The following is a 25,601-nucleotide window of genomic DNA, read 5'->3' as shown; positions in this document are numbered from 1 at the left end:
CTTCTTTTCAAGGTTCTTTTTTGGCCCATCGTGGTGGCCAATCATCACAAGATTGCCAGCCCTGTTTAGCAGGATGGTTCTGCTCCCACCGGGGTCAAAGTGCACCAGAGGGGCAGTGTAAGGAAGGCTGGTTTTGCCCAGAAGGGTCTGTATCAGGCTCCAACCCAGGTAGGAGAGTTCTTGGACCCCTGTCTCACAGGGAAACGAGTGACATTAGCAATAATGGAAATGTTTCAAAGTCGCCCGTATCAGTGAGGAATGTCACTGCCAGGGCTGTACCCAGCTTAGCCCAATGGGGGAGCTCTGAGCAGCTCTGATGCAGCCCGAGAGCCACCAGACTCTGAGTTTCTATAGTGATCTCATGTTGGAGCCCCGGTCATGGAGCAGCAGCCCAGTGTGCTAGGTTCTGGACAAACACAGAGCAAAGAGACAGCTCCTATCTCAAAGAGCTCGCCCCACCCAACCAGGAAGCAAAGATTATCCCTTTGTGTTCATGCTCTGGAACAAAAGAAACAGGAAATCCCTGCCTTGTCCTTGTTCACGAAGCCCATTGTGGGTCAGGAGTGGGCTTCAGGAGCATTTGGGACACCCAGACCCCAGCAAAGTCAGTGGAACGATTTCACTGTCCATTGGACCTGGGCCTTAGTGAGATATTGTAGCCTCCAGTCTGGCTGGGTGTGTTTGATGAAGCTGTTAACTTGCCCCGGTTTCTCTTTAGTTCTTCATAAAACGTTCTCCTTATTAAATCTAATAGCTCTTTCCCTTTGACACCATCCCTTACGACTGCTGGCCATTACAGAACTACACGATACCACTCGGGAGTTATGCAGAGCCTCAGCACTAACCAGATCTCTTCTTTTATTCCTAGATTATATATGTCCTCTTGGCCACTATTGCCCCAGAGGCAGCCCAGAGCCCAAACCCTGTCCCTCTGGGAAATACCAGGACCAGACTGGTCAAAGCCTGTGTAAAATGTGCCCAGCAGGAAAGTAAGTGGAATCTTGCAGTGAGCCTCTTCCAGTATCCTGGCTCTTGGGCTGGAAATTAACATCTGAATTGCCTTGAGCTGCTCTGTTATACCCTTTGATATACACGACTGGTCTCCTTCATCCTGTCCTTGTATCTCCCTCTCTCTCATACCAATTTCTGTATCGTATGCCCTTCATCTCAGAGTTATCGCCCTGTAGGCATGTCTCCAGGGAGTAGCAAAACGGTCCCCAAAATAACAGCTTCTCCCAAACAGGCTTCACTGTCCTAAGTCCTTCATTCATTTTCCGAAGGGCATTCCCCATTGCCTTGTCTTACAGTCACAGGCTATGGCTGTTGCATGGAGAATGGCTCTTCTTGGTCCTGGTGAAAGTGTGGGCTGTGACAGGTTAATGCCAACTTAGCCTTTTATTGTTAGGTTCTGTGGCCCAGAAGTCCAAATCCAAGATCACAAGGAGACCTTTCCACGTGGAGTGATCAAGCCAGCTGATTGCCCGGCTGGGTACTACTGCCTCTCAGGAACCAAAGCTGCCAAGCAGGACCCATGCCCTGAGGGCACTTTTAGTAACCAGACTGGGCTGAGCAGTGCCAAGGACTGCAGGGCTTGCCCTGGGGGAAAATTCTGTGCAGATGCAGGTAAGGAGCAGTCAGGCAGAGATTAGCTTCCCTGTCCAGGCTGGAAAGATCCTGCATTTTGTCTTGGAGGACCCCGCTGAAATTGGAGCAAGGACGGTGCATCTAGACTGCACTCTAAAATAGGGAAAAATGTCATATCTTTTTTTCGATTTAATTTCAAAAAAGGCTTTTTCAAAATTTTGCATGTCTACATGGCGCCAAATTTTTGGGGAAAAGTGCTCTTTCGAGCCATCCCATATTCCTCGTAGAACAAAGTTTACAGGGATGATGAAAGAGCATGTCCCTTCTTTTGGAAAAAAAATTGAAAAAGCGGACACGTTCCTTGGACGTGGAGTTGCTTTTTCGGGATACTTACGGCATCCCGAAAAAACAATGCAGTCTAGACAGAGCCACAAGTTTTCTCATCACGCATAAGAAAAACTGGCCTTGGAAAACTACCTCCCTGATTAACTTGTTTGATCTGGGATACCTATTTACACACTGAATATATTTTATCCTTTCCAGTCCCTGCCGTGCACTGTTGTGTGGTGACATTGTGTCCTGGTAAACCGCTGTTTTGCTTCACCCCAGAAGTGGCCACATTTCAGCAGTGGGTGAAGCCATCCCTGCACAGTCTTCTAGGGATTCTTTAAGATGAAACATGCTCTAGATATAGAAGATCCCAATGTCATTATAAAGCCTTCGTCTCCGCAAGCTAAACAGAAAGGGGCAAGGACAAAGACAATGATGGTTTTGGTTTGGCCAGTCCTGATTGGTGAAGACCTAATCTGCGATTAGTTTATCCTGTATTCCCTCTCCTTGGGTATGTCTAGACTACATGCCTCTGGCGACAGAGGCATGTAGATTAGGCTACCCAGCATAGGAAAATGAAGCGGCGATTTAAATAATCGCCGCTTAATTTAAATTTAAATGGCTGCCGCGCTGAGCCAATCAGCTGTTTGTCAGCTCAGTGCACTAGTCTGGACGCTCCACGGTTGACATCAAGGGCATTTGTTGACCACCCTGTTATGCCTTGTGGGATGAGGTATACCAAAGCGGTCGACAAATGCCTTTGATGTAGACCGCGGAGCATCCAGACTAGTGCGCTGAGCCGACAAACAGCTGATCGGCTCAGCACAGCAACCATTTAAATTTAAATAAAGCAGTGATTATTTAAATCGCCGCTTCATTTTTCCATGTCAGGTAGCCTAATCTACATCCCTCTGTCGCCAGAGGCATGTAGTCTAGACGTACCCCTTGGGTGGGTGGATGCCAGGGTCTTCATTAAACAGAAATGTCTCTGTGGATAAATCTGAGTGTGGCTATATCTAGACTGTAGGGTTCTTTTGGAAGAAGTTTTTCCAGAAGAAATCTTCCAAAAAACTTCTGAAAGAGAGCATCCACACTGCCAAAGCACATTGAAAAGCAATCTTCTTTTTCAAAAGATAGCATCCACACTGAACGGACGCTATCTCACATGTAAGCTGTGATTACTATGGACTGAGTGGCCACTAGGGCACCTGTGCTTTTTCCTTTTTCTTCTTCTTTCAAAAGAACTCCCTCTTCCCTGTCTACACAAGTTTTATTCCGAAAGAGCTCTTTGGAAAAAGGCTTCTTCCTTGTAGAAAGAGGTTTACCAGTGTCAGAAACCCACCTCTGTTCTTTCCATTTTCTTTCGAAATAATGTGATTGCCAGGTCAACATATCACTCAGGTCCTACCTTATAAACACCCTGTTACCAATCCTTTGGTATGTAAGTGAAGTTTTTTTCGGAAAAACAGCTGTTTTTCTGAAAAAAACTCTGTAGTGTAAACAGCCTGTGGGAGCAGGAGAGCGCTGCATGGGGCATTTCTATCACTATTCTACATGCAAGGCACTCTGAGGAAGTGGGTCTGGCCCACGAAAGCTCATCACCTAATAAACCATCTTGTTAGTCTTTAAAGTGCTACATTGTCCTGTTTTTTGTTTCATGGGGCATTAGACACTAAATTAATCTAGATGCAATGGCTTGGCCAGTTTAGGGTACCCCTGAGCCTGTGAACTACATAACGCTTCTGTTTTGTTTATTTTTATCCTCTTCACCAGGCCTCCTGACCCCAAGTGGCCCTTGTTTGCCTGGGTTTTACTGCGTTTTGAAGGCACGTGTGCCTAATCCTGTTAACAATGAAACTGGAGACATGTGCCCAGCAGGACACTTCTGTCCCCAGGGGAGCAGCACTCCAGTGCCATGCCCTACTGGCACCTTTCTACCCCAGCCTGGAATGGCATCTCACAGTGCTTGTCTGCCCTGCCCTGGGGGGAAGTTCTGCCACGGAGAAGGGTTGGCCAGTGTTTCAGGTGAGTAGTATACATCATAGATGTGCAAACATGGGGTTCATACAGTGGTTGTATGCCAGAGCATCACCAATCAGTAGCTAACCTAGGTCTGGGACTGGCCCATTATGATTTGTCAGACAACAAGATGCTGGAAAGGGTCAAGTTCTGAATCCTGTTCCAGCTTTAATCAAATGGGAACTAAATGTGGACAATCCCTAGTCAGATTAAAAGCTGGGTGAGACCGAAATCTCTCAAACCCTTATGAATTTAACAGCTAGATTTCTAGAGCAAAACCTTCTAAGACAAGACCAGAAAAGCCACCAGTGCACTGGCCTTTCTGAGATTCATCAGTTGCTTAGTCTTGCTCTTGAAATTCTCTGCTTTGCAGGAACCTGTCATGCTGGGTATTACTGTGATATGAAATCCACCCGGCCAGACCAGAAACACTGTCCACCTGGATTCTATTGCCCCAAAGGCACTGAGTCCCCAGTTCCATGTGGCGCTGGAAGTCTCAACCCCCATGGTGGGAAATGGCACTCAACAGACTGTCAGCTCTGCCCAGCCGGATATTTCTGCAGTGGTATTCGTTTTCATCAGTGTTGTTTGATGCATGGGGAGGAGGTGGTGGAGAAGCAGACAAGTGGGAGCAGATGGTCTTCCCAGCTTTATTTCCTGCACATTTGTCTTAACCAACATTCCAGGATCTATCCTGCTATCACTGCAGAGAATCACATTCGATCAATAGCCCATTTCCTTTGGCCAGTGTTGTGGGATCGTTCCCTGCAGGGTTTGCCCAGGCTAGTTTGATATGTCTCAAGTGACGTGTCTTCCAACACTTCCCGTGGGTGCCTCTTCCAGGCTTAGACATTTCACCATTCCGAAGGGCTTCTTGGCAGGACAGGGGTTTCTTTCACTTGCCTTCATCCCATTTCTCTTTTCCTCTGCCTCTTCTTACCACATTGCCCATGTGCTCAGAGTCACAAAGAAAATGTCTGGTGTGGCTCAGTAAAATGAAGCAGTGTAGAACCTTCTTAACAGCATAATAAAGCCCTAACAGGAAGACAAAGGCACTGCACGCTCTCAATGCTAGAGATGTCTCCCCCATACTCCGGGGACATGACATAGCCTAGCTAGCAGGTGTTTGACAGTGCTTAGTATCCAGGAGAGCCCATAAGTGAAGGATCATATTATTGCTCTGAGATGGCTGCTACTGTTCCAAGGACTTGTGCCTCCTGTCTGTGTATCCAGGCGTTTATTTGTCTCTATCACTGTAATATTTGAGCACCTCCCAACCACTAGCTCACTCTCCCTCCTGGAAGGCAAAAGATTGCTGTTCCCATTTTACAGACCGGGAACCAGAGGCGAAGTGTGGTGCCCAAGTTCCCACAAGGAATCTGTCAGTGAGCAGGAAATGAAGCTCAGACCTTGTGGGTCCCAACTCAGAGTTGAACCCAGAACGCCAGGCAGCCCCAGGATAGATACTTTAGAGCAGGTCTCTGATTCGTTTGGTGCAGTGACTGGCTTGCCTGGGCAATGCAGTAATAAACATCTGACTTTCTGAGGCTGCGAAGGGCATTTGCTTCCAGATTTGACTGCGTGTGTGATGAGGCCATGTACCTGAGGGATAGGATGGGAACCAAAAGGATCTTTTTCCTCCATAACTGCAGGGCAAGGAAAAACTGCTGTAGAGGGACTGTGCTCTGCTGGTTACTACTGCCCACCAGGCCAGACCTCAGCTACTCCTCCCTCCTATCGTTGCCCCCGTGGCTTCTACTGCCCTGCAGGATCTGCCGTTCCCGTGGCCTGTGAGAGAGGGACTCACCAGACACAGGAAGGGAAAGAATCATGTGACACCTGCCCAGCAGGATTCTTCTGTGAACCATCCAGCAAAAGTGAGGGATGCTGGGGAGGGCTGTGGTATCTGTTGCTGGGGAAAGGCTGGAAACTCTCTTCTAGTTCAGCACAGTGGGATGTATTCTCCTCCGAGAAACGCGAGTGTTTCATTGACTTCGGCCTGTGCTTACTCATTTCAGTACGTGCTTTCCCGGTCGGCATCGCATGCATTGGTATAGAGGGGAAGGGTGGAATGTAGTTCTGCCCTAGGCGGAGAAGAAATAGACCTGCCAGAAAGCCAAGCAGCAGGCCAGGAGGGGCGGACAACACTAGGCATTTCTACCATCCAAGCAATGAAGCTTTGCAGCCAGACTAACATAGCAACTAATAATGGTGATGGCTATTCCGGTAGCACCTCCCATCCGGAGAACCAAAAGCACTTAGCAAGATCTACCTACCATGAGCATTTCACACATTGCCCTACTTTTGCCTCGTCTTGGGAGGAAGGTGGCTGTCCCTACGCCAGGGGTGGGCAATCATTTTTGAACGGGGGGGACCTCAAATTTCAGAAGTGGCTGCGGGCCACTGGGAAGGGGCTGGGTCTCAGGTGGCAGGGGTGGGGTCAAGAACGACCCTACTGGGAGCTTTGCTTGGCCTGGGGTCCCTCCCCCGACTTCTGGCCAATGGAAGAGCCCTGGGGCAGAGGGGAGGTGCTGGGGGCTAGTCTCCTTCCGGAGCTGTCTGGGGCGGGGGTTTAGAATTCACATAACACGACTCGCAGCTCCTGGCCCCGCTTAACCAGCCGCACGGCAGGCACAAGCCCTTCGAATAGAAACAGTTGAAAGGGCTCGTGCATCCCGGTCAGCAACCTGGCCAGTGGGCCCGAGAGCTGCGAGCTCTTTCAATTGCTTCTGTCCAAAGGGCTTGCGCCTGCCGGGTGACCGTCAGGAAATGCAGCCACCCAGCAGACGTGAGCCCTTTAAATTGAAGCAGTCGAAAGGGCTCGTGCATCTCCAGCTCCCTAGCAATGCACGAGAGGCGCTGGGAGCCCTTCAAGCTGTTTCTATTTAAAGGGCTCTTGTGTTCCCCCCGGCTGCCAGGCAACATGTTACCCGACAGGCGCGGGGAAGGCTCCAGCCCTTTCAATAGAAGCAGTTAAAAAGGCTCACGCATCTCTGAATCCCAGGCAACGTGCTGGGGGCTGGACCTGGAACTGCCTCACGGGCCGGATCAAAGCCCTGGGCAGGTCTCATAGACTCATAGACTTTAAGGTCAGAAGGGACCATTATGATCATCTAGTCTGACCCCCTGCACAGTGCAGGCCACAGAATCTCACCCACCCCTCCTAGAATAATCCTCTCACCCCTGCGCTGCTCAGTGCTCACTAAGGGGACGTCTGCACTAGAGAGGAAGATTGAAGCTGCCGCTGTCGAACTTGCAGGGTTCGAACTAGCGGTCGAGTTAAGAGAGTTAATTCGACGTGGGAGGGGCACTCCGGTGGATGCTGGTACCCCTGCTTTTACGAGGAGTAAGGGAAGTCCAAGGAAGAGCGTTCTTCCTTCCACTTCCTGCAGTGTGGACAGCACCAAAAGCCGAGTAAAGCTACTTCGACTTCAGCTACGCAATTAATAACTCCCTTGTCACAAGGGAAACGGTCATGAAATCCCCCGAGCAAATTGCCACTGTTTGTGTCCTAGGTTCTGGGACACAGACACCAAGGCTGTGCCCTAAAGGGCACTTCTGTCCACCCGGTACCAGCTTTGGTACAGAACATCCATGTCCCAGGGGTACATCTGGACCCACGACTGGTGCCACTGCGGAATCGGACTGTGAACCCTGCCCAGCAGGTAAAGAAAAGTCTAGCACTTGAAGGAAAGATGAAAGGTCAAATTCTGCCTTCGGTCACTTTCTCAGCAGTTGATGGGTTTTTCTTCCTTTCTCCTTCCCTTCTCCCCTCTTTTTGAAATATAAAGCAGAAAATCTGTACCCCATGCTCCATGTTTTGTCATCTGAAGAAGTGGGTTGTGCCCACAAAAGCTCATGATACTATTTAAATATGTGTGTTGTCTCTAAGGTGCTACAGGACTATCGTTTTTTTTAGTTAGACCAACTTGACGACCCCTCTGAGGCTCTCTCAGCAGAGATGACACACTGGAGATCCCTCACTTTGGGTTTCTTTTCTGCTTATTTCAGGCATGTATTGTTCATCTCTAGGACTGTCCCAGCCCTCGGGGCTTTGCCACTCGGGCTTTTATTGCACCCAAGGAGCCATCCACCCAGCCCCCATCAGACACAAGGTGCGTGAATGCCCGGTGAAGGCTTAGCTGCCCACCATGGCATCCCAATGCAGCCATCCTGGGTTTGGACCAGGGACTAAGGATTTGGTAACACTGTAATATTCCCGGGTAATAACTTCCCGACACTCCAGTAATGCCCGTGGAAGCTGCAGTGCTAGGGGCCATTCCAGCAGAGCGCTGGGATGTCTCAGATGTTGTGGGTGAGCTCCTTGGCGCTGGGAGGCTGCTCCACTCCTGAAGAGTGCTGAAAGGACTAGGCGGTGCCTGCCTGCTGAGATGTGAGGATGCCTTGGAATCCATCCCTGCCATGTCTTCATTCCTGCACCTCTCACACGGGTGCTGTGCAGCCTAGAGATCCCACTGGCTGATTCATGGCCAGCGCTGGACTGACCAGCATGCCAGAGGGCCCTTTTAAGCCAGACAAGTCGTACTGCAGCGAGTGCTCCCATGGGAGCAGACCTGCAGTGCTTAGCTCACATCCGTGCTTTCCATCTTTCTGCAGCACTAAATGACAGCCCCATGTGTCCAGGGTACATAAGAACATAAGAACGGCCGTACTGGGTCAGACCAAAGGTCCATCTAGCCCAGTAGCCTGTCTGCCGACAGTGGCCAGCACCAGGTGCCCCAGAGAGAGTGGACCGAAGACAATGATCAAGCGATTTGTCTCCTGCCATCCCTCTCCATCCTCTGACAAACAGAGGCCAAGGACACCATTTTATCCCCTGGCTAATAGCCTTTTATGGACCTAACCTCCATGAATGTATCCAGCTTCTCTTTAAACTCTGTTATAGTCCTAGCCTTCACAGCCTCCTCTGGCAAGGAGTTCCACAGGTTGACAACACGCTGTGTGAAGAAGAACTTTCTTTTATTAGTTTTAAACCTGCTGATTAGTTTTAAACCTGCTGATTTTCCCTCTTTTTTTGTTTTTTTTTTGTTTCACAGATGGAATCTGCTGGCCCACCTCCGCGTGGAAATGACATCTGCCCTCCTGGGCATTTCTGCCCCACTGGCACAAGCCATCCTCTGCCCTGCCCTCCTGGAACCTATTCCCCCTCCCTGGGCCTGGGGGCAGAGGAGCAGTGCCAGCCCTGCCCAGCAGGACGCTACTGCAGTCAGGCAGGGTTGTCTGATCTGTCCCAGACATCGCCGTGCAATGCAGGGTGTGCAGTGTTCTCATTCTCTTTTCTATTGGCAAACTGAGACCTGCAGGCCTCCTTTGCAAGTAACCCTGGGGCACCCGGGAACACATCGTTATTAACAAATACGGGCACAGGACTCAGCTGATCCAGCAGTTTGGTAACAGGATATTGAGCTTTTGCCTCGCAGGTCACCAGTTGGAATCCAGCCCGAATTGATAGTCATCAAATATCATTGTTGGCAGGTGGCTGTCCACTAACCTGTGCAAATCGCATTGGCAGGGTCAGTCCAGTCCTGCTCGGATAGGAGTTCAGACCCGTAAGACATTGGGTCTGAATCTCTGTTGTCCTGCACTTGTTCGTAATTGTTTATGCCAGCTGGGTGTAACGTGCGACCCCACAACACCTGGGTCATTCTGTAACTGTCTTTGCACGAGCAGCCAACAGAAAGTCCAGTCTAGCGACACAACTGGCCCTCTTGTTGACAATCTCCAAAGAGATGTCAAGGATGAACCGAACCGCACAGACCCTACTGTCTCCCCCTGAAGGGGCACTGGACATTTCAGGTCCCTTATGCAGCCAGAAGTTGGTCGGTCTGGTGTGTAGACGGTACGGAAGCCTTCAGTCTTCATGGCTATTAACCGTGCGCCTCCACCAGCGCTATATTCAATGCAGAGGTGTTTCATTTGCTGCAAACATGATTCAGCTCAGAGATCTTGCCTATTGTGCTGCCACGTACTGTACAATTTACAGGCTTGCTGACAGGGCGGGGGTAGGGCAAAGGGGGTGGTTACCCTGGGGCCTGGTGATTCAAAGGGACCGGAGATTCTGGCTGCCACTGCTGCTACTGTGACAACAGCAGCTGCTGGAGCTCCAGGCCCTTTAAATTGCTGCCTTGAGCACTGCACTGCCTGTCCTAGGCAGCTCTGAGGACTGACGGGGGGTGGGGGGGCACGCCATGCTCCAGGTGGTATTGAGGTCTGGCTGCCCTGCCCCTTCTGCCCAAGCCCCCAGCCGCCCTGCCCCCACTTGGCCTAGGGTCCCCCGCAGACTGTCAGCACCCCTGGCAATTTATTAACACAGATGATTTTCTTTTAGTTTTCCTTTCTCTTCCTGCATTAGGTTCTTTTCCCACAAGGTGGTGCAATTATCAATAAGAAGGACATTACAAAATGCTGCTTGGCCATTGCTCATCCATCTCACAAACATCCCTCACAGCGAGAGACGAACCATGCTCCGTGTGTGTACATTATTGAAGAGAAAGCTCAGGGGTGACTTGGTCACATGACGAACACCTGTATGGGGAGAGGCTGGACCCCATTTGGTGTAGGAAAGACGGCTTCTGGCAGTACAGCCTCCCTGAGAGGAACTGGGAAGTCAGTCTCCCTTTGGCTGGAGATCTTATCCTTTAGGCAGGGCGTGCATCAGGGTCCATGTGGTCTCCTTAGCCCAGAGGGAGATGGGAGAGGCTGTGGGGACATGGGGATTTTAATGACCGGGCTTATTAAATGCTGCTTGTATTTATGTCACCGCTGGGGCAGTGATATCCACAGGTAATTACTGGAGTTTGTTTGCTGCCCCAGATGCAGGTTGTATGGGGACTCCCTCCCCCTCCTCCCCCCTGCTTGGAATTGGTGTTCTGTGCAGCAGAAATGTGACTCAATAATAAAGAAGTACAGTTAGCCACCCAAATGACAGTGGCCTAACTCTCCGTGGCTGCACCCTTCTCCGGACCGAGGACAAGGGGAGCTGAGCAGTTTCGCCCAGTTGAAGTAAAAACCTCTGTTTTGAAAAGAGCAGTTTCCAGATCTGTCATTATGAAAACCCCCATCTGGCCAGACGGGGGGCATGGTGTGAGCCCTAAGCTACATTTGCATTGAATGCTGGAGGTAGATTTTTAGCACATTTGCTGGATCTGAGCTTGTTCGGGGATATATGGGCTCAGGTTGGAATTTATACCCCAAGCTCCAGGTGGAGCCAAACCTCAGTTGCAACAGCAGAAACAAATAAACATTTTACAACTGTCATTTACACTGACAATCAAAAGTCCCAGATATGCCCAGCCCCCGCCCATTTCCTCCATCACAGCGGTGCTGAGAGCCCCACGTTCCAGCTCTTTGAATTCTCTCCTCTCACTTGCAGGTATGTTTGCCATGAAGGAAACTCCGCCCCCTGCCCTTCTGATGGGATTCGTGGTTACAAATGCCCAAGTGGCTTCCATTGTCCTACAGGCACCAGGCAGGAAATACCCTGTGAACCGGGAACTTTCAGCCCTATGCCTGGAGCAAGCACCTGCCTCCCTTGCCCGGCTGGTATGACCTGCAGACTTGCTGCCACTGTGGAGCCAGTCAGCTGCCCCAAAGGTGAGGAGCCCAGCTTCACAGCAGAACCCCCACACCCCCGATGAGAGGTTCACGGGGTGGAATCTTGACGTTGCTTTGTCGCATGAGGCGTTCCTAACGCACCCTGTGCATTCATTTACAGGTTACTATTGCCCCGCTCACACTGCCATGCCCCTGCCATGCCCTGAAGGTACCATGAACACCCTGGAGGGGGCACTGTCTCCCACTGCATGCAAACTGTGCCCAGTGGGGCGGTACTGCAGCGGGGATGGTAACTGGGAACCAGATGGTAAGTTGTCCTGATAGATCCAGGACCACCAAGCACTGGAAGTCCATGAGTGGGTCTTTCTGAGCTGCATGGGGAGGTGGTGGAGACTCCTCTACAGAGATCAAAGGAAGGGAATTAAAGGAACCTCTTTTACTCTCATTCGCTCCATCACTCTGTCATACTATTCACTGAATGTGTATGAAGAGATTTGGATCTGTCATCTTGAGTCCTTTAGTTCCCCTCCCCGCAATTCCTGTGCTTGTTCCCTTCCCCCTCTCCTTCCTGTTCTCTTTTCCTATTGTTTCTCCCATTTCTAGTTTCTTCCTAGCTTGCTGTGCTCTCTCCTTCCCTGCATCCCCTCCCCTACTCTCTGTCTCTCCCTAGCACAGAGCAATTAAGATGATGCCAAGATGCAGAGGTTTGAGTTATGAAGGGAGAGAAGAAAAACTGAGCTCATTCCACAGGACAGTCATTCCACGGGAGGGAAGGAAAGGCCAGGGCGGGGGGGGGAGGGGTAGTATAAATGATTCAGGGAGGGTGGAGGTAGACACTGAGGAAGGGAGGTCAGTCGAGAATAAAAGGGCCCAGGAAGTCGGAAGGAGGTGGGGATACAGGGAAACCTCTGGTGGACTCTGTACAGGAGACAGTAGAAAGCTGCTTTTCTCCTGGCCCGGCTGCCTGGTTCTGGGGTTGAGGTAGGTTCTTCCCCCAACCTCTGTGGAACTAAGTACCACGGGCTGAGCCCTGAGCACCCCCTTTTTTCCAATGGCAGGTCTGTGTTCAGCCGGCTATTACTGCTCAGGAGGAGCTGCCGATGCTGTTCCACAGAGGACACCCAGGCTCCCCCTCAATGGGCCCTGCCCACCAGGACACTACTGTCCGGAGGGCACTCAGTTCCCAGTCGCTTGCCCCGTGGGCACCCTGAATAACGCCACCGGTGAGTGCATCTCCTCTTGGGCATTTTGCCTGGGATACACGGAGCAACCGGGCCTAATGATGCTTGTGCAGCGTATAGTAACAGATCTATGGCTGCCTGGGAACATTGTGGTTGATACAACGCTGGACGCCAGGGCCACTGGGAAAGTCCAGGTTTAAAATGAAGATGCAATTATAGAAGCCAAGGTCCCTGTCCCTTGCATTAAAGGAGATTCTTCCTTAGGCTATGTCGACACTACAAAGTTTTTTTTTCAGAAAAATGGCTATTTTTCTGAAAAAAACTTGAATTACATCCACACTGCAATCACATTCTTTCGAAAGAAAATCGAAAGAACAGAGGGGTCTTTCCGACATTGGTAAACCTCTTTCTATGAGGAAGAAGCCTTTTTCCAAAAGAGCTCTTTCAGAAAAAGGCATGTGTGGACAGGGAAGAGGGAGTTCTTTAACAAGGGCTGTGTCTAGACTGGCCAGTTTTTCCAGAAAGTCAGCCGCTTTTCCGGAAAAACTTGCCAGCTGTCTACACTGCCCGTTTGAATTTCCGCAAAAGCACTGACTTCCTACTGTAAGAAATCAGTGCTTCTTGCGGAAATACTATGCTGCTCCCGTTCGGGTAAAAGTCCCTTTTGCGCAAAACTTTTGTGCAAAAGGTCCAGTGTAGACAGCTCAGATTTGTTTTCCATAAAAAAGCCCCGATCGCGAAAATGGCCATTGGGACTTTTTTTCACAAAAGTGCTTTTGCAGAAAAGTGTCCGTGCCAATCTAGACGCTCTGTTCTGAAAATGCTTTTAACAGAAAACTTTTCCGTTAAAAGCATTTCCAGAAAATCATGCCAGTCTAGACGTAGCCAAGAAGAGGAAAGAGGAAAAAGCACAGGTGCTTTGGTGGCCACTCCATCCATAGTAATCACAGCTTGAATGCGAGATGGCGTCCATTGCAGGGACACTATCTTTCAAGAAAGCAGATCGCTTTTCGATGTGCTCTGGCAGTGTGGACGCTCTCTTTCGGAAGTTTTTTTGAAGATCTCTTCTGGAAAAGCTTCTTCTGAAAGAAGCCTGCAGTCTAGACACAGCCTTCGTGCTCAGCAGCATAGTGCCTGTGACGTACAGTAGGACAGTTTGGTTTACAGCCAGTGGGGACAGTGGTGCAGACGTTAGCCTCCTGATTGCAATATAATGATCATAAGCAAATACAACGCTGATGTGACTGGTTCAGATGAGTTCTTCCTCCCCTACCTGCCATTCCCTGTAACTCTAACTTCCCCCTTCCCTTCCAGGTGGTTCCTCCCCGGGCAGCTGTGTGCCATGCTATCCTGGGTTCTTCTGTGCCAGTATCGGTCTGAGCTCACCTACAGGACCCTGTGCAGGGGGTTTCTACTGCCCAGCAAACTTCAGCTCCTTCAGCCCCACTGCATTCCTCTGCCCCAAGGTACTGATCTCTGGCTGGGATCAGACAGCGATTGGGTCTCCAAACCCATTCAGTCTTGTAACCTCTGTCGGTATTGCCCATTGGTAACGGCCAACAATGCCAGGTAGCATTAAGCTAAAGAGTTTCCACCTTTCATTTGGAGAGAAGTGGCAGAGGCCATGGGTCCAATCCCGCCTTAGTTGAGTCAAGAGGAGTTTTGCCATAGGCTTCAGCAGCTCTGATTGTGGCCCTTACAAATGAATGTGCTTGGATCTCTATGCATTGCTCTTCCTTCTGATTCTGATTTCTAGGGTCATTTCTGTTCCTCTGGGTCTGCCCAACCAACCCCCTGCCCCACAGGGGAATACCAGCCCAACAGGGGTTCTGAGTCCTGCATTCCTTGCCAACCAGGTTTCTACTGCCAAGAGGCAACTGCAGGAGACCCCCAGCCCTGCCCACCACACTCCTACTGCCCTGAAGGTATGTAATCGATGTCCCTTCACAGGCATGCTAGTATATGCTGGTTCATACTGCTCTCCTGGCTGGCTGTATAGCATGTGCCAGAATATACCCTTCCCTGCCACACTGCTACGTCTGCTTTCCCTTCCTCTTCTGGTCCCTTCTCTGCTGGGTATACACCTTCCCATTGGTCCTATGTCAGTGCATCTCACTATAAGTAAGGAGGGAATCTTCTAACAGTTGAGGAATGGAAGTGTAGAAGTGGAGCAAACCTTGGGCCATACCTACCTTTGCCTTATACCTGATGGACTCATTTACACCCGTGTGATCTGGATGTAAAACATTATCCAGTGACAATGCAGTCCCTCTGCACTAGTGTGAATGACTCACAGAGTGCCTGGCAGGCAAGAATCAGACCCTTTGTGCATATCTTCCCCCAAGTCAATGAGGGGAGGGAGAGAAGAAGTAGTGTAAGTGTGTGTGAGATTACTAGATTTGATTAGTCACAGGAGAAGAGCTCTGACAGGCAGGAGCCAAGCAGAGCCCTTCTTCATTCGGTAGTGCCTTGGCCTCAGGATGCAGTGATTTATAAAGTTTGTTGGTGATATCAAGCGGGGAAGGGTTGCAAGGGCTTTGGAGGATAGGGTCATAATTCAAAATCAACTGGACAAACTGGAGAAATGGTCTGAGGTAAATAGGGTGAAGTTCAATATGCAAAGTACTCCACTTAGGGTACATCTACACAGCAGGGCAAAAGTTGAATTAAGATACGCAACTTCAGCTATGTCAATTGCGTAGCAGATGTCGAAATAGCTTAATTTGGCTTTTGGTGCTGTCCACACAACAGGAAGTTGAAGGGAGAAGACTCTTCCTTTGACTTCTCTTATTCCTCATAAAATGAGGGTTACAGGAGTCAGAGTAAGAAGTCCTCCAGTTCAATATTATCCTGAAATAAAGGCTTGTAGTGTAATAAAGCCTTGATTTAGACGGTGCTTGGTCCTGCTGTGAGGGCAGGGGACTGGACTTGATGACCACTCGAGGTCTCTTCCAGTTCTAATATTCTAGCACTATGTAGCTAGAGACATAAAGAGTAACAAGAAGACATTCTACAAACGTATTAGAAGCAAGAGGAAGACCAAGGACAGGGTAGGCCCATTGCTCAGTGAAGAGGGAGAAACAGTAACAGGATACTTGGAAATGGCAGAGGTACTTAATGACTTCTTTGTTTCAGTTTTCACCAAGCAGTTTTATGGTGACGGGATACCTAACATAGTGGATGCTAGTGGAAATGGGGTAGGTTTAGAAGTTAAAATAAAAAAAGAACAAGTTAAAAAATACGTAGAAAAGATAGATGTCTTCAAGTCAGCAGGGCCTGATGAAATGCACTCTAGAATGCTCAAGGAGCTGATAGAGGAGGTATCTGAGCCTTTAGCTATCATCTTTGAAAAATCATGGAAGTTGGGAGAGATTCCAGAAGACTGGAAAAGGGCAAATATAGTGCCCATCAATAAAAAGGGAAATAAGAACAACCCAGGAAACTACAGACCAATCAGACTAACATCTGTGCCAGGGAAGATAATGGAGCAAGTAATTAAAGAATCCATCTGCAAACATCTGAAAGATAATAAGGTGATAGGTAACAGCTAGCACGGATTTGTAAAGAATAAATCATGTCAAACCAATCTGATAGCTTTCTTTGATAGGATATCTAGCTTTGTAGATAAGGGAGAAGTGGTGGACATGGTGTACATAGACTTTAGTAAGGCATTTAAAATGGTCTTGCATGACCTTCTTATTAATAAACTAGGGAAATACAATCTAGCTGGGGCTACTATGAAGTGGGTGCATAACTGGCTGGATAACTGTTGTCACAGTGTAGTAGTTATCAGTTCACAGTCATGCTGGAAGGACATAAGTAGGGTTCCACAGGGGTCTGTTTTGGGGCCAATTCTGTTCAATATCTTCAAGAATTTAGATGATGACATACAGAGTATGCTTATTAAGTTTGCAGATGATACCAAGCTGGGAGGGGTTGCAAGTGCTTTGGAGAATAGGGTCATAATTCAAAATGATCTGGACAAACTAGAGAAACGTTCTGAGGTAAATAGGATGAAGTTTAATAAGGACAAATGCAAAGTACTCCTCTTAGGGTGGAACAATCAGTTGCACACATACAGAATGGGAAGTGACTGTCTAGAAAGAAGAACTGCTGAAAGGAATCTAGGGGTCACAGTGGACCACAAGCTAAATATGAGTCAACAGTGTGATACACGTGCAAAAAAAGCAAACATGATTCTGGGATGCATTAACAGGAGTGTTGTGAGCAAAACACAAGTAATTCTTCCCCTCTACTCTGCACTGATTAGGCCTCAACTAAAGTATTGTGTTCAGTTCTGAGCACCACATTTCTGGAAAGATGCGGCGAAACTGGAGAAGGTCAAGAGAAGAGCAACAAAAATGATGAAAGGTCTAGAAAACATGACCTATGAGGGAAGATTGAAAGAGTTGGGTTTGTTTAGTTTAGAAAAGAGAAGACTGAGAGGGGACATGATGGCAGCTTTCAAGCACCTAAAAGGGTGTTGGAAGAAGGAGAGAGAGAAATTATTCTCCTTAATCTCTGAGGACAGGACAAGAAGCAATGGGCTTAAATTGCAGCAAGGGAGGTTTAGGTTGGACATTAGGAAAAGCTTCTTACCTGTCAGGGTGGTAAAGCACTGGAATAAATTGCCTAGGGAGGTCGTGAAGTCTCCACCATTGGAGATATTTAAGAGCAGGTTGGATAGACATCTGTCAGGGATGATCTAGATGGTGTTTGGTCCTGCCGTGAGGGCAGGAGACTGGACTTGATGACCTCTCAAGGTCCCTTCCAGTTCTAACATTCGATGATTTGCTCTTAAGGGCTCTGCAATGCCCTCTACACTGCTCAGACCCTGATACCCTGTAGTCCTTCTAGGTCAGCACCGTGCATGGGAATAATTATGCCCTGTAAGTGAGATCATGTTTGTGACATGGCTAGTTTTGTCACCCTGACAGTGCCTATGCACATACACGGGATTGGAATTCCCAATTCAAAACAGTATAGTAGTGGTTACAAAGAACAGACTACCTGCGCAAGGAAAGGACTGTAAAGCATTTCCAGGCCTTCTCTGGCTTTATATTTACTCTCATGTTTCTGTGCTAGGTGCACTGGTTCCTTCTCCGTGTCCTGATGGCACGTTCACCCTTCCAGACATGATTGGCCTGAGGGAAGAGAGAGAATGCCTGGCCTGTTCACCCGGTCACTACTGCAGGTCCTTATTCTGCTGGTTGCCTGTGTAGTTTTAGTTGATGTTAGTATTTTACCTCCCTGCCACATTGCTGTGCACAGTTAAGGAGCTGCCTTTTCTACCCCAGAGGTGGCTGTATGTCAGTAGTTGGTGAAGTGATCCCAATATACACTGGGTTAAACCTGTGTCAGCCGACAGTCAGGGCAGTGTGTCTGTGTGTGTGCGTGTGTGTGAGTCTTTAACGTCCGTGCCTTTACCGCTAGGACTGGGGTCCCGTCGCAGAGGGCAGTCAACAGGCTGACAGATGCCCCAGAGTTTATAGGAAGAGCTTATTACATCTCAGATTTCAGCTGCTAGGATACAGGATCCCTGCGTAGTGGGCAGACTAGGGAAGACAGAGAGATGCCCCAAGGGATCTGTCACCTGGGAGTGACACGATCCAAAATGCCCAAGCTCTTCCTATACCTGTCCCTTATGACCAGCTGAAGTTCTTTTAAATTGTGCTTGGTTCTGTTACAGCAACTGAAGGAGTCAGGTTAAAACTTAAACAGTTACAGGTTTATTAAAAAGACTTATACAAGCAAATGGTTACAATGGCTATTGCTCTATTTCTTAACTGCTAGCAAATACAGATTTTAAAAATGGTTACAAAGAAAATAAAGATAGAAAATAGAAATAATGGTACCAAGTGACAGCTTAATCTTTAAAGAGCTCTAAGTCTATGTGTATACTTATGCCAAAGGACCACATCCCGGTACCTCAGCTTGCCAGCAATAGGTACTTGGCAGGCGGGGTCCGACACGAGTGAATGTTTGCCTATATCCTATCACAAGCAGCGTCATATGAAAATCCCCACTGCTCTCTCTACCCCAGGGGCGGGCGTTTGGAGGGGAAGTGTGCTGCTGGGTACTTCTGCCAGGCCGGGAGCTCTGAGTCTACTCCCCAAGGCGATGATGTACCCTGGAGCTCCCTGACAGAATGCCTCTCGGGGCAGATGCATGCGGGTCTCTGCCCAGCAGGTGAGTGAGAATCACAGTGATATGTGAAGTGCACAGTAGATATCTGGTTTTAACCAGCCAGGATATGAGCAAGTATCCAGTATCTCTTCATGACCTGTTCTGACCCCTGATTTGATGGTCCCATCAGCTTAGCTAAAGGAGGATATATCTGTATTGAAAGTGCTGCATTCGCAATTGCTTCCTCACCAGCTCCTTCCATTTCCCTGATTTCAAAACAAAGACGGGCTTGACCCAAAATCCCCAATTCAAGCAATTCGGGTGTTCAAACCCGGAGCCTGGCTGAACTGTATGCTCAGCCCCATCTAGCGCCACGGTCTCTTGTAAGTGCTGCTCTAAGGTGCTGAGCAACCCGCTCGCTGTTCCCCCTTCTGTGCTGAATCTGGAAAAAGAGCCTTGAGACCTAAGTTCTGATCCCTTCACATAAGAGTTCGTTGTGCTTTGCCTCTGGCTGTGGATGGAACGCCTTGGCGTCGAAGCGAGACCTGGATTAGAGTTCTGAATGGTCAGTTCTGGCTTTTGTCCATAAGCGTCATCACCTCCCAGTCATTCACCATGGGCAGGAGAGAGGGTCCCAGAAGGTGGGCTCTTCCGGGTTAGCTGCCAGAGGAGACAGTTCTCCCTCTGGTCTATCTTTATGTCGGAGCGGGGCTTCTGGAGCTCTGGACTCCGCCCACTGCCAGTTCTCACCTCTTTGGCCTGTCAGGTGAAGCTAATGGTTCCAGTGTCTGCCGTGAGAATTCACGATGCTGGATTCGTGGCTTGTCACGCTCTGAAGGGGACTATTTTGCTGTGTCACAGGGAGACAGCTACGGAGACACTTGCCTGTCAGAAGGGACGTTTTGTTGTTTCTCTCTCAGGTTTCTACTGCCACGAAGGCTCAGAGGTGCCCACGCCATGCCCCCCCAACACCATTGGAGCCATCCCAGGGGCGAGGCGGAGAGAGGACTGCCTACCCTGTCCACCGGGCCACTGGTGCAAAGCAGGTCCAAACTTGGGAGACAGTAGGAGTTATAGATCATGTGTCACTGAGGAAAGTGTGTGCATGAAATTACTGACCTCGTCAGGCTGGTACTGATGCAGGGTCTGGAATGTGGAACACAGGGAGCTTGGACAAATCCATGGTCCACCCAGTAAGCTACCCTGTCGTCATCCGCGGGTGACCAGGGCTGGCTACTGCAGAGGAAAGAATAAGTACCCACTCTATGTACATTATACTTCTACTATTACTACTCATGTAATACAGTAGTATGCAGGGATTCAGAATCTAGAGAAGGGCCTCAAATCAAATTCAGTCTCCAGTTCCCCCATGTCCCGTAGTTCTAGTCCCCCAGAAGGGTGGTGTGCTGTTTGTGGCTCGGTTCTGTGCATGTGGGTATGCGAATAGGATCCAGTATGAGATGCCCAAGAGGAGTCTGGGGAAGAAGTTTTGGCTGGAGAGTGTCTCTGCTGATGCTCCTGTTTTCTGTTTCTTCAGGGGACCCAGTGACCTATCCGTGTCCCCCTGGACACTACTGTGGTGGGGTGAATCGCACTGAGCCCATCACAGTCCTGGCACCTCAGCAATGCCCTGAGCACACTTACCGCACAGCACCAGGGGCACGGAGCCTGGCGGATTGCCAGCCTTGCCCCCCAGGTTACCTCTGCCAAACACCAGGTGAGCTGCCATCTGAGGGTCCAGTATTGCTGCTGTTGGAGTCAGCTGCAAATCTCCCATTGCTGCAGGTCAATCCTGAGACAGGAGGGGGTGGAAATTCTAGCTCACGGATGTGGCAGAGCCGGCACAGCTTGGCACTTTCTCCCTCCCCTGCTCTCCTCTTCTCTCTCTCCGCCAGGCCTCACCAGTTTTGAAGACTATCTTTGCCCCCCTGGGTACTGGTGCCCAGGTAAAGGGGACAGGGTTTTTTGCCCTCCTGGAACCTTCAGGACCCATCCTGGTGCAGCATCTTTGGAAGAATGTGACCTCTGCTCTCCTGGATATTATTGCCCGGACCCAGCAGAGACGGGGCTGCCCAATATCCAAGGAACTCTTTGCCCATCTGGCTATGAGTGCCCACCAGGTGAGATGCCCGTGCACACCACTGAGTACAGTGGCTCCTGACTCTGACAGGACCCTGTGATCACTTCCTTGCAATGAGCCTCCTGGGCAGTGTTCCCTGTAAGCTGAACATTTAGGTGCCATCCAGGGGAGATTCAAATGTCACTGAGCTGATTAGCAGAGTGCCTGCAGGCCCACAGCCAGCAGCATGTGTTTCTACTGGTGGTGCACATCCACACATGCCTCAGTGCACATAACAAAATTTATTCTGCACATGGATTGAAAAAAATGAGAGGGAACTGCTCCTGGCTGCCTCTCACCCTGAAGTGACATTGTGAGCAGGTTGTCACCCTTAGGATCCCACCCTCAGTTTCTGTGATCGTGACACCCAAACAATGAGCTGCAACTGGAGAAGAACAGGTTCTTTGCAACAGCCAGACATGAGCCAGTCCCTTTCTGTATTTAAAGATGACACTAATAGACAAGTCAATGGACTCGCAGCAAATGAATCTGAGTCCTTCACTGAGCAAGGTGGGGCATATAGGGATGTGCTGTCATACCTGGTCTATAGACCACAAAACTCTCTGGGGGTATGTCTACACTACCCTCCTAGTTCGAACTAGCGGGGTAATGTATGCATACCGCACTTGCTAATGAAGCCCGGGATTTGAATTTCCCGGGCTTCATTAGCATAAGCGGGGAGCCGCCATTTTTAAATCCCCGCTGCTTCGAACCCCGTGTAGCGCGGCTACACGGGGCTCGAACTAGGTAGTTCGGACTAGGGTCCTATTCCGAACTACCGTTACTCCTCGTGAAACGAGGAGTACCGGTAGTTCGGAATAGGCACCCTAGTCCGAACTACCTAGTTCGAGCCCCGTGTAGCCGCGCTACACGGGGTTCGAAGCAGCGGGGATTTAAAAATGGCGGCTCCCCGCTTATGCTAATGAAGCCCGGGAAATTCAAATCCCGGGCTTCATTAGCAAGTGCGGTATGCATACATTACCCTCCTAGTTCGAACTAGGAGGGTAGTGTAGACATACCCTGGCTGCTCTCACAGTCTCCTCTGCCTCTCTCTGTTAAGGGCATACTTTTCCCATTGGAGGTAATTCACATTAGGAACTCTTAGGTCTTGTTCAGTGTTATCCCTCCATCTATTCCTTGGCAGGCCATGAGGTTGCACACCATAATGATATCACAAGGCACTTCACTGATGTGACCTCCATCATCCTAGCCACATGTCTCGCCCACTGAATGATTACAGGGTTATCCCTTCCGTTCCCTTCCCCTGCTCCCTGGAACATCGCATTTCACCAGTTCTTATGTTCCCCATCAGGTTCAGTGAATCCAGTCATATGCAGACATGGCTCCTATTGTGGGCTCCGCACAGCGGTCCCTTCCATGTGTCCTGGGGGATATTATTGTCCAGAAGGGTCATCCACATACAACACACCTGAGCAGCGGTGAGTATTCTTGGGATGTAGGTAGCACGAGGCTCTTGGCAGCTCTGTAGACTCTGAAATGCACCTGCTGCAGCATCAGAAGATTTTAGTCACAACCTTCATGCATTTTGCAAACGGTGCAACAATATTTTCCAACACAATTACAGATTTTGAAATATTAGGACTTAAACTATTGGGACCAAATAAAGTGGTCCTCAATTTGTAGCAAGCAGCCTGAGGCTGGATTGGGGAAAGGGGCTGGAAGCAAGAATTTGGCCTGTAAGGGTACGTCTACACTACAGCGCTAGTTCGAACTAACTTAGTTCGAATTAGTTAATTCGAACTAATCTAGTTCGAACTAACGCATCTAGAACTAAAAACTAGTTCGAACTAGCGTTTTGCTAGTTCGAACTAGTAAGTCCACATTGAGTGGACTCTGAACAGGGCTTAAGGATGGCCGGAAGCAGTGCCGGCAGGGCATAAAAGGAGGACTTAGAGCATGGAGATGCTGTCTCAGGCTAGCCGAGGGCTGCGCTTAAAGGGTCCCGACCCCCACCCCGGACACACAGTTCTAAGGGGTGCCCCGCTTGCAAAGAAGTTCTGGCTTGGAGTGCCCTGAGTGCCCACACTGGGCACATCACACCACTCGGCCATCAGCCCGGCTGCACTTGCCGCAGGCTGCCATCTGGGGAGAGGGAGTAATTGGGGGGCTGCAGGAGAGCTTCCACCCCCAGAAGCCCGCAGAGCCAGCCCAGTCCTCCCCATCGGGGGCTCGTACCCCATTCCTCCCTCACCTCCTTCCACTTACCCTTCCCTAGCCCCCCTTCTTATTGATGTACAAAATAAAGATAACGTTTCTTCCAACATTGACTCTGTCTTTATTGAAAAAAACTGGGGGAGACTGGGAAAAGGAGGTGGGAGAGGGGAAGAGAAAGGCTGGGAGAGGGGAGGGCAACTAACATGATCAGGGGTTGGGAACAGGTCCCAGATGAAGAAAGGCTACAGAGACTGGGACTGTTCAGCTTAGAAAAGAGGAGACGGAGAGGGGACAGGATAGAGGTCTCTAAAAGCAGGGGTTGGGTGGAGAGGGTGCATTCATAAAAGTTCTTCCTGAGTTCCCATAAAGAAGGACTAGAGGACACCAAAGGAAAGGAATGGGTAGCAGGCTTGAAACTAGTAAGAGAAAGTTGTTCTTCTTGACAAAGCAAATAGTTAACCTGTGGAACTCCTTGCTGCAGGATGCTGTGAAGGCTAGAACTAGAACAGAGTTTAAAGGGAAGTGAGATAAAGTCATGGAGGTTGGGTCCATGGAGTCCTATTAGCCAGAGGGTAGGAGTGGTGTCCCTGCCCAAAGTTTGTGGAAGGCTGGAGAGGGATGGCACGAGACAAATGGCTTGGTCACTGTCTTCGGTCCATCCCCTCCAGGGTCCCTAGGGTTGGCCGCTGTCGGCAGACAGGCTACGGGGCTAGATGGACCTTTGGTCTGACCCAGGACGGCCATTGTAAGCTCAGGGCTCAGTGTCGGGGGTCTCAGTGGACCCCCTTGATTTTCATGCACACCTGGTCCTGGGTGGCCAGGCTGGCAGCTCTCCTGCCCTAGACGGCCACTTTCCTGTGCCTAGTGCGGAGATCGTGGACGAGGTCCACGATGTCCGCACTAGCCCAGGAAGGTGCCCACCTCTTGTGGTCCAGGGCAAGCTCCCGGGAGCCGCCAGCCTGGTCCCGGCAAGAGGGGGTGGGCTGGGGGGCATCGGGTGGGTGGCTCTGTGCCGCGCCAGGTGCAGGGTCTGCTAGCTGGGTGCTGGCAGGCTTGCACCCGGCACGGGCACCGTAGCCAGCCCGTGCCCCTTTAAGGGGTCCGGGGCCGGGAGGGGGGCATAGAGTTTCCCTGGTGTTGGCCAGAGTGGCCACCAGGGAAACCTGGGGAGGGCTAGCCTCCCACTAGTTCGAACTAAAGGGCTACACAGCCCTTAGTTCGAACTAGCTAGTTCGAACTAGGCGTTAGTCCTCGTAAAATGAGGTTTACCTAGTTCGAACTAAGCGCTCCGCTAGTTCGATTCAAATTCGAACTAGCGGAGCGCTAGTGTAGCACCTATTAAAGTTAGTTCGAACTAACGTCCGTTAGTTTGAACTAACTTTGTAGTGTAGACATACCCTCAGTTACTTTCATGTTTTTGGAAATTCATTCTGGGAAATTATAAAATGTAGGTTTGCATGGCTACGTGTTATCTGCATCCCCATGACACCATAATCCAGAACTGTGTGCTCAGAAACGTGAGAGCCTTTCCAAAGGTTCTGAATTAAATGCTGCTTTTGCTAATTTAATATGAGGTGATATTTTCACATTGTATAGTCTAACAGTCCACTCTGGTGTTATATTGTAGTGCCCCTGAGGGTCATTCTGAATGTATCCATGCAAGTATCACTCTCCATCTAGCTCTGGGTTTTAGACGGTTGCCTATGCATTCAAACCTGCTTTCAGGGAACTGTGATATGGTGAAACTCTGTTTATAGTGTAGTGAGAGAAGCTTCACTGCGTTCGAATGGAGTTTGACTAAATATATACAGACCCTTCCATTTGAAACAGGTTCCGTTCTATCACTTCTCTGAAAATGTAGCAACTATTTCCTCCCAGGCAGAAGTTTAACTGCTATTTTTCCTGGGGACTATATCCTCTCTCCTCCTCCTCCTCTCCTTTGGATATATAAACCTTCTGGGATGCTGTGAAGACTAGTTACCTCCCAGCCTGGCCACCAGGAAATTCAGCAAAAGAGTGTTGCCCATTAACTTTGCTTCTGGCCTTTGTCTCTCCCCATAGATGTGTGTTCCCCTATTACTGCCCTCCAGGCAGCGCCCATCCACTGCTTTGTAAGGGAGGATACACAGCCCTGAATGTGACCGGCTCAAGGGACTCCTTTGAAAAATGCTGCAGGGTTTGTGATCCAGGCACCTACCGGAGTGATTCCCTGATCGGTTCCACTTGCCAGCCCTGCCCATCAGGCTTCAGCTGCCCACAAGGTAACTGAGGGAGGAGGGGAATGCATGGAGGAGGAGGCTGGACTGTGGGAGGAGGGCCCCATGGTGAATCTGGGTGTTACAGAACCCTCAGGACTTCCCATGTGACTGTGGGGCTACGTTTACATTGGCATGATCTTGCGCAAATATTCTTTAGCGCAAGCGTTCTTGCGTTAAAGTATTTGCGCAAGAGAACGTCTACACTGGCATGTGCCTTTGCACAAGAGCATCCGT

At 49.7% G+C, this 25,601-nt stretch overlaps 1 protein-coding gene across 1 annotated transcript in view; it reads left to right on the top strand.

Annotated features, from left to right (window-relative positions):
- Positions 1–25,601, top strand: part of LOC102455781 (uncharacterized) — a 133,811-nt gene that overhangs the window by 64,166 nt on the left and 44,044 nt on the right. Inside the window, exons 43-62 of the mRNA XM_089773316.1 lie at positions 13–168; positions 869–989; positions 1,406–1,623; positions 3,688–3,939; positions 4,307–4,498; positions 7,449–7,598; positions 7,945–8,048; positions 8,991–9,208; positions 11,327–11,547; positions 11,669–11,815; positions 12,567–12,731; positions 14,004–14,155; positions 14,446–14,614; positions 17,775–17,883; positions 18,733–18,878; positions 19,736–19,861; positions 20,353–20,532; positions 20,711–20,935; positions 22,247–22,373; positions 25,171–25,370. Of these exons, the coding sequence (XP_089629442.1) occupies positions 13–168; positions 869–989; positions 1,406–1,623; positions 3,688–3,939; positions 4,307–4,498; positions 7,449–7,598; positions 7,945–8,048; positions 8,991–9,208; positions 11,327–11,547; positions 11,669–11,815; positions 12,567–12,731; positions 14,004–14,155; positions 14,446–14,614; positions 17,775–17,883; positions 18,733–18,878; positions 19,736–19,861; positions 20,353–20,532; positions 20,711–20,935; positions 22,247–22,373; positions 25,171–25,370 (3,378 nt within the window). The remainder of the gene's footprint in view (positions 1–12; positions 169–868; positions 990–1,405; positions 1,624–3,687; positions 3,940–4,306; positions 4,499–7,448; positions 7,599–7,944; positions 8,049–8,990; positions 9,209–11,326; positions 11,548–11,668; positions 11,816–12,566; positions 12,732–14,003; positions 14,156–14,445; positions 14,615–17,774; positions 17,884–18,732; positions 18,879–19,735; positions 19,862–20,352; positions 20,533–20,710; positions 20,936–22,246; positions 22,374–25,170; positions 25,371–25,601) is intronic.

Source organism: Pelodiscus sinensis, chromosome 25 (genome assembly GCF_052426305.1).
Source record: "Pelodiscus sinensis isolate ZL-2025 chromosome 25, ASM5242630v1, whole genome shotgun sequence".
In the NCBI taxonomy this organism is placed as follows: domain Eukaryota; kingdom Metazoa; phylum Chordata; order Testudines; family Trionychidae; genus Pelodiscus; species Pelodiscus sinensis.
The sequence above is the reverse complement of the archived record's forward strand: the minus strand, read 5'-3'. Positions and strand labels throughout refer to the sequence as shown.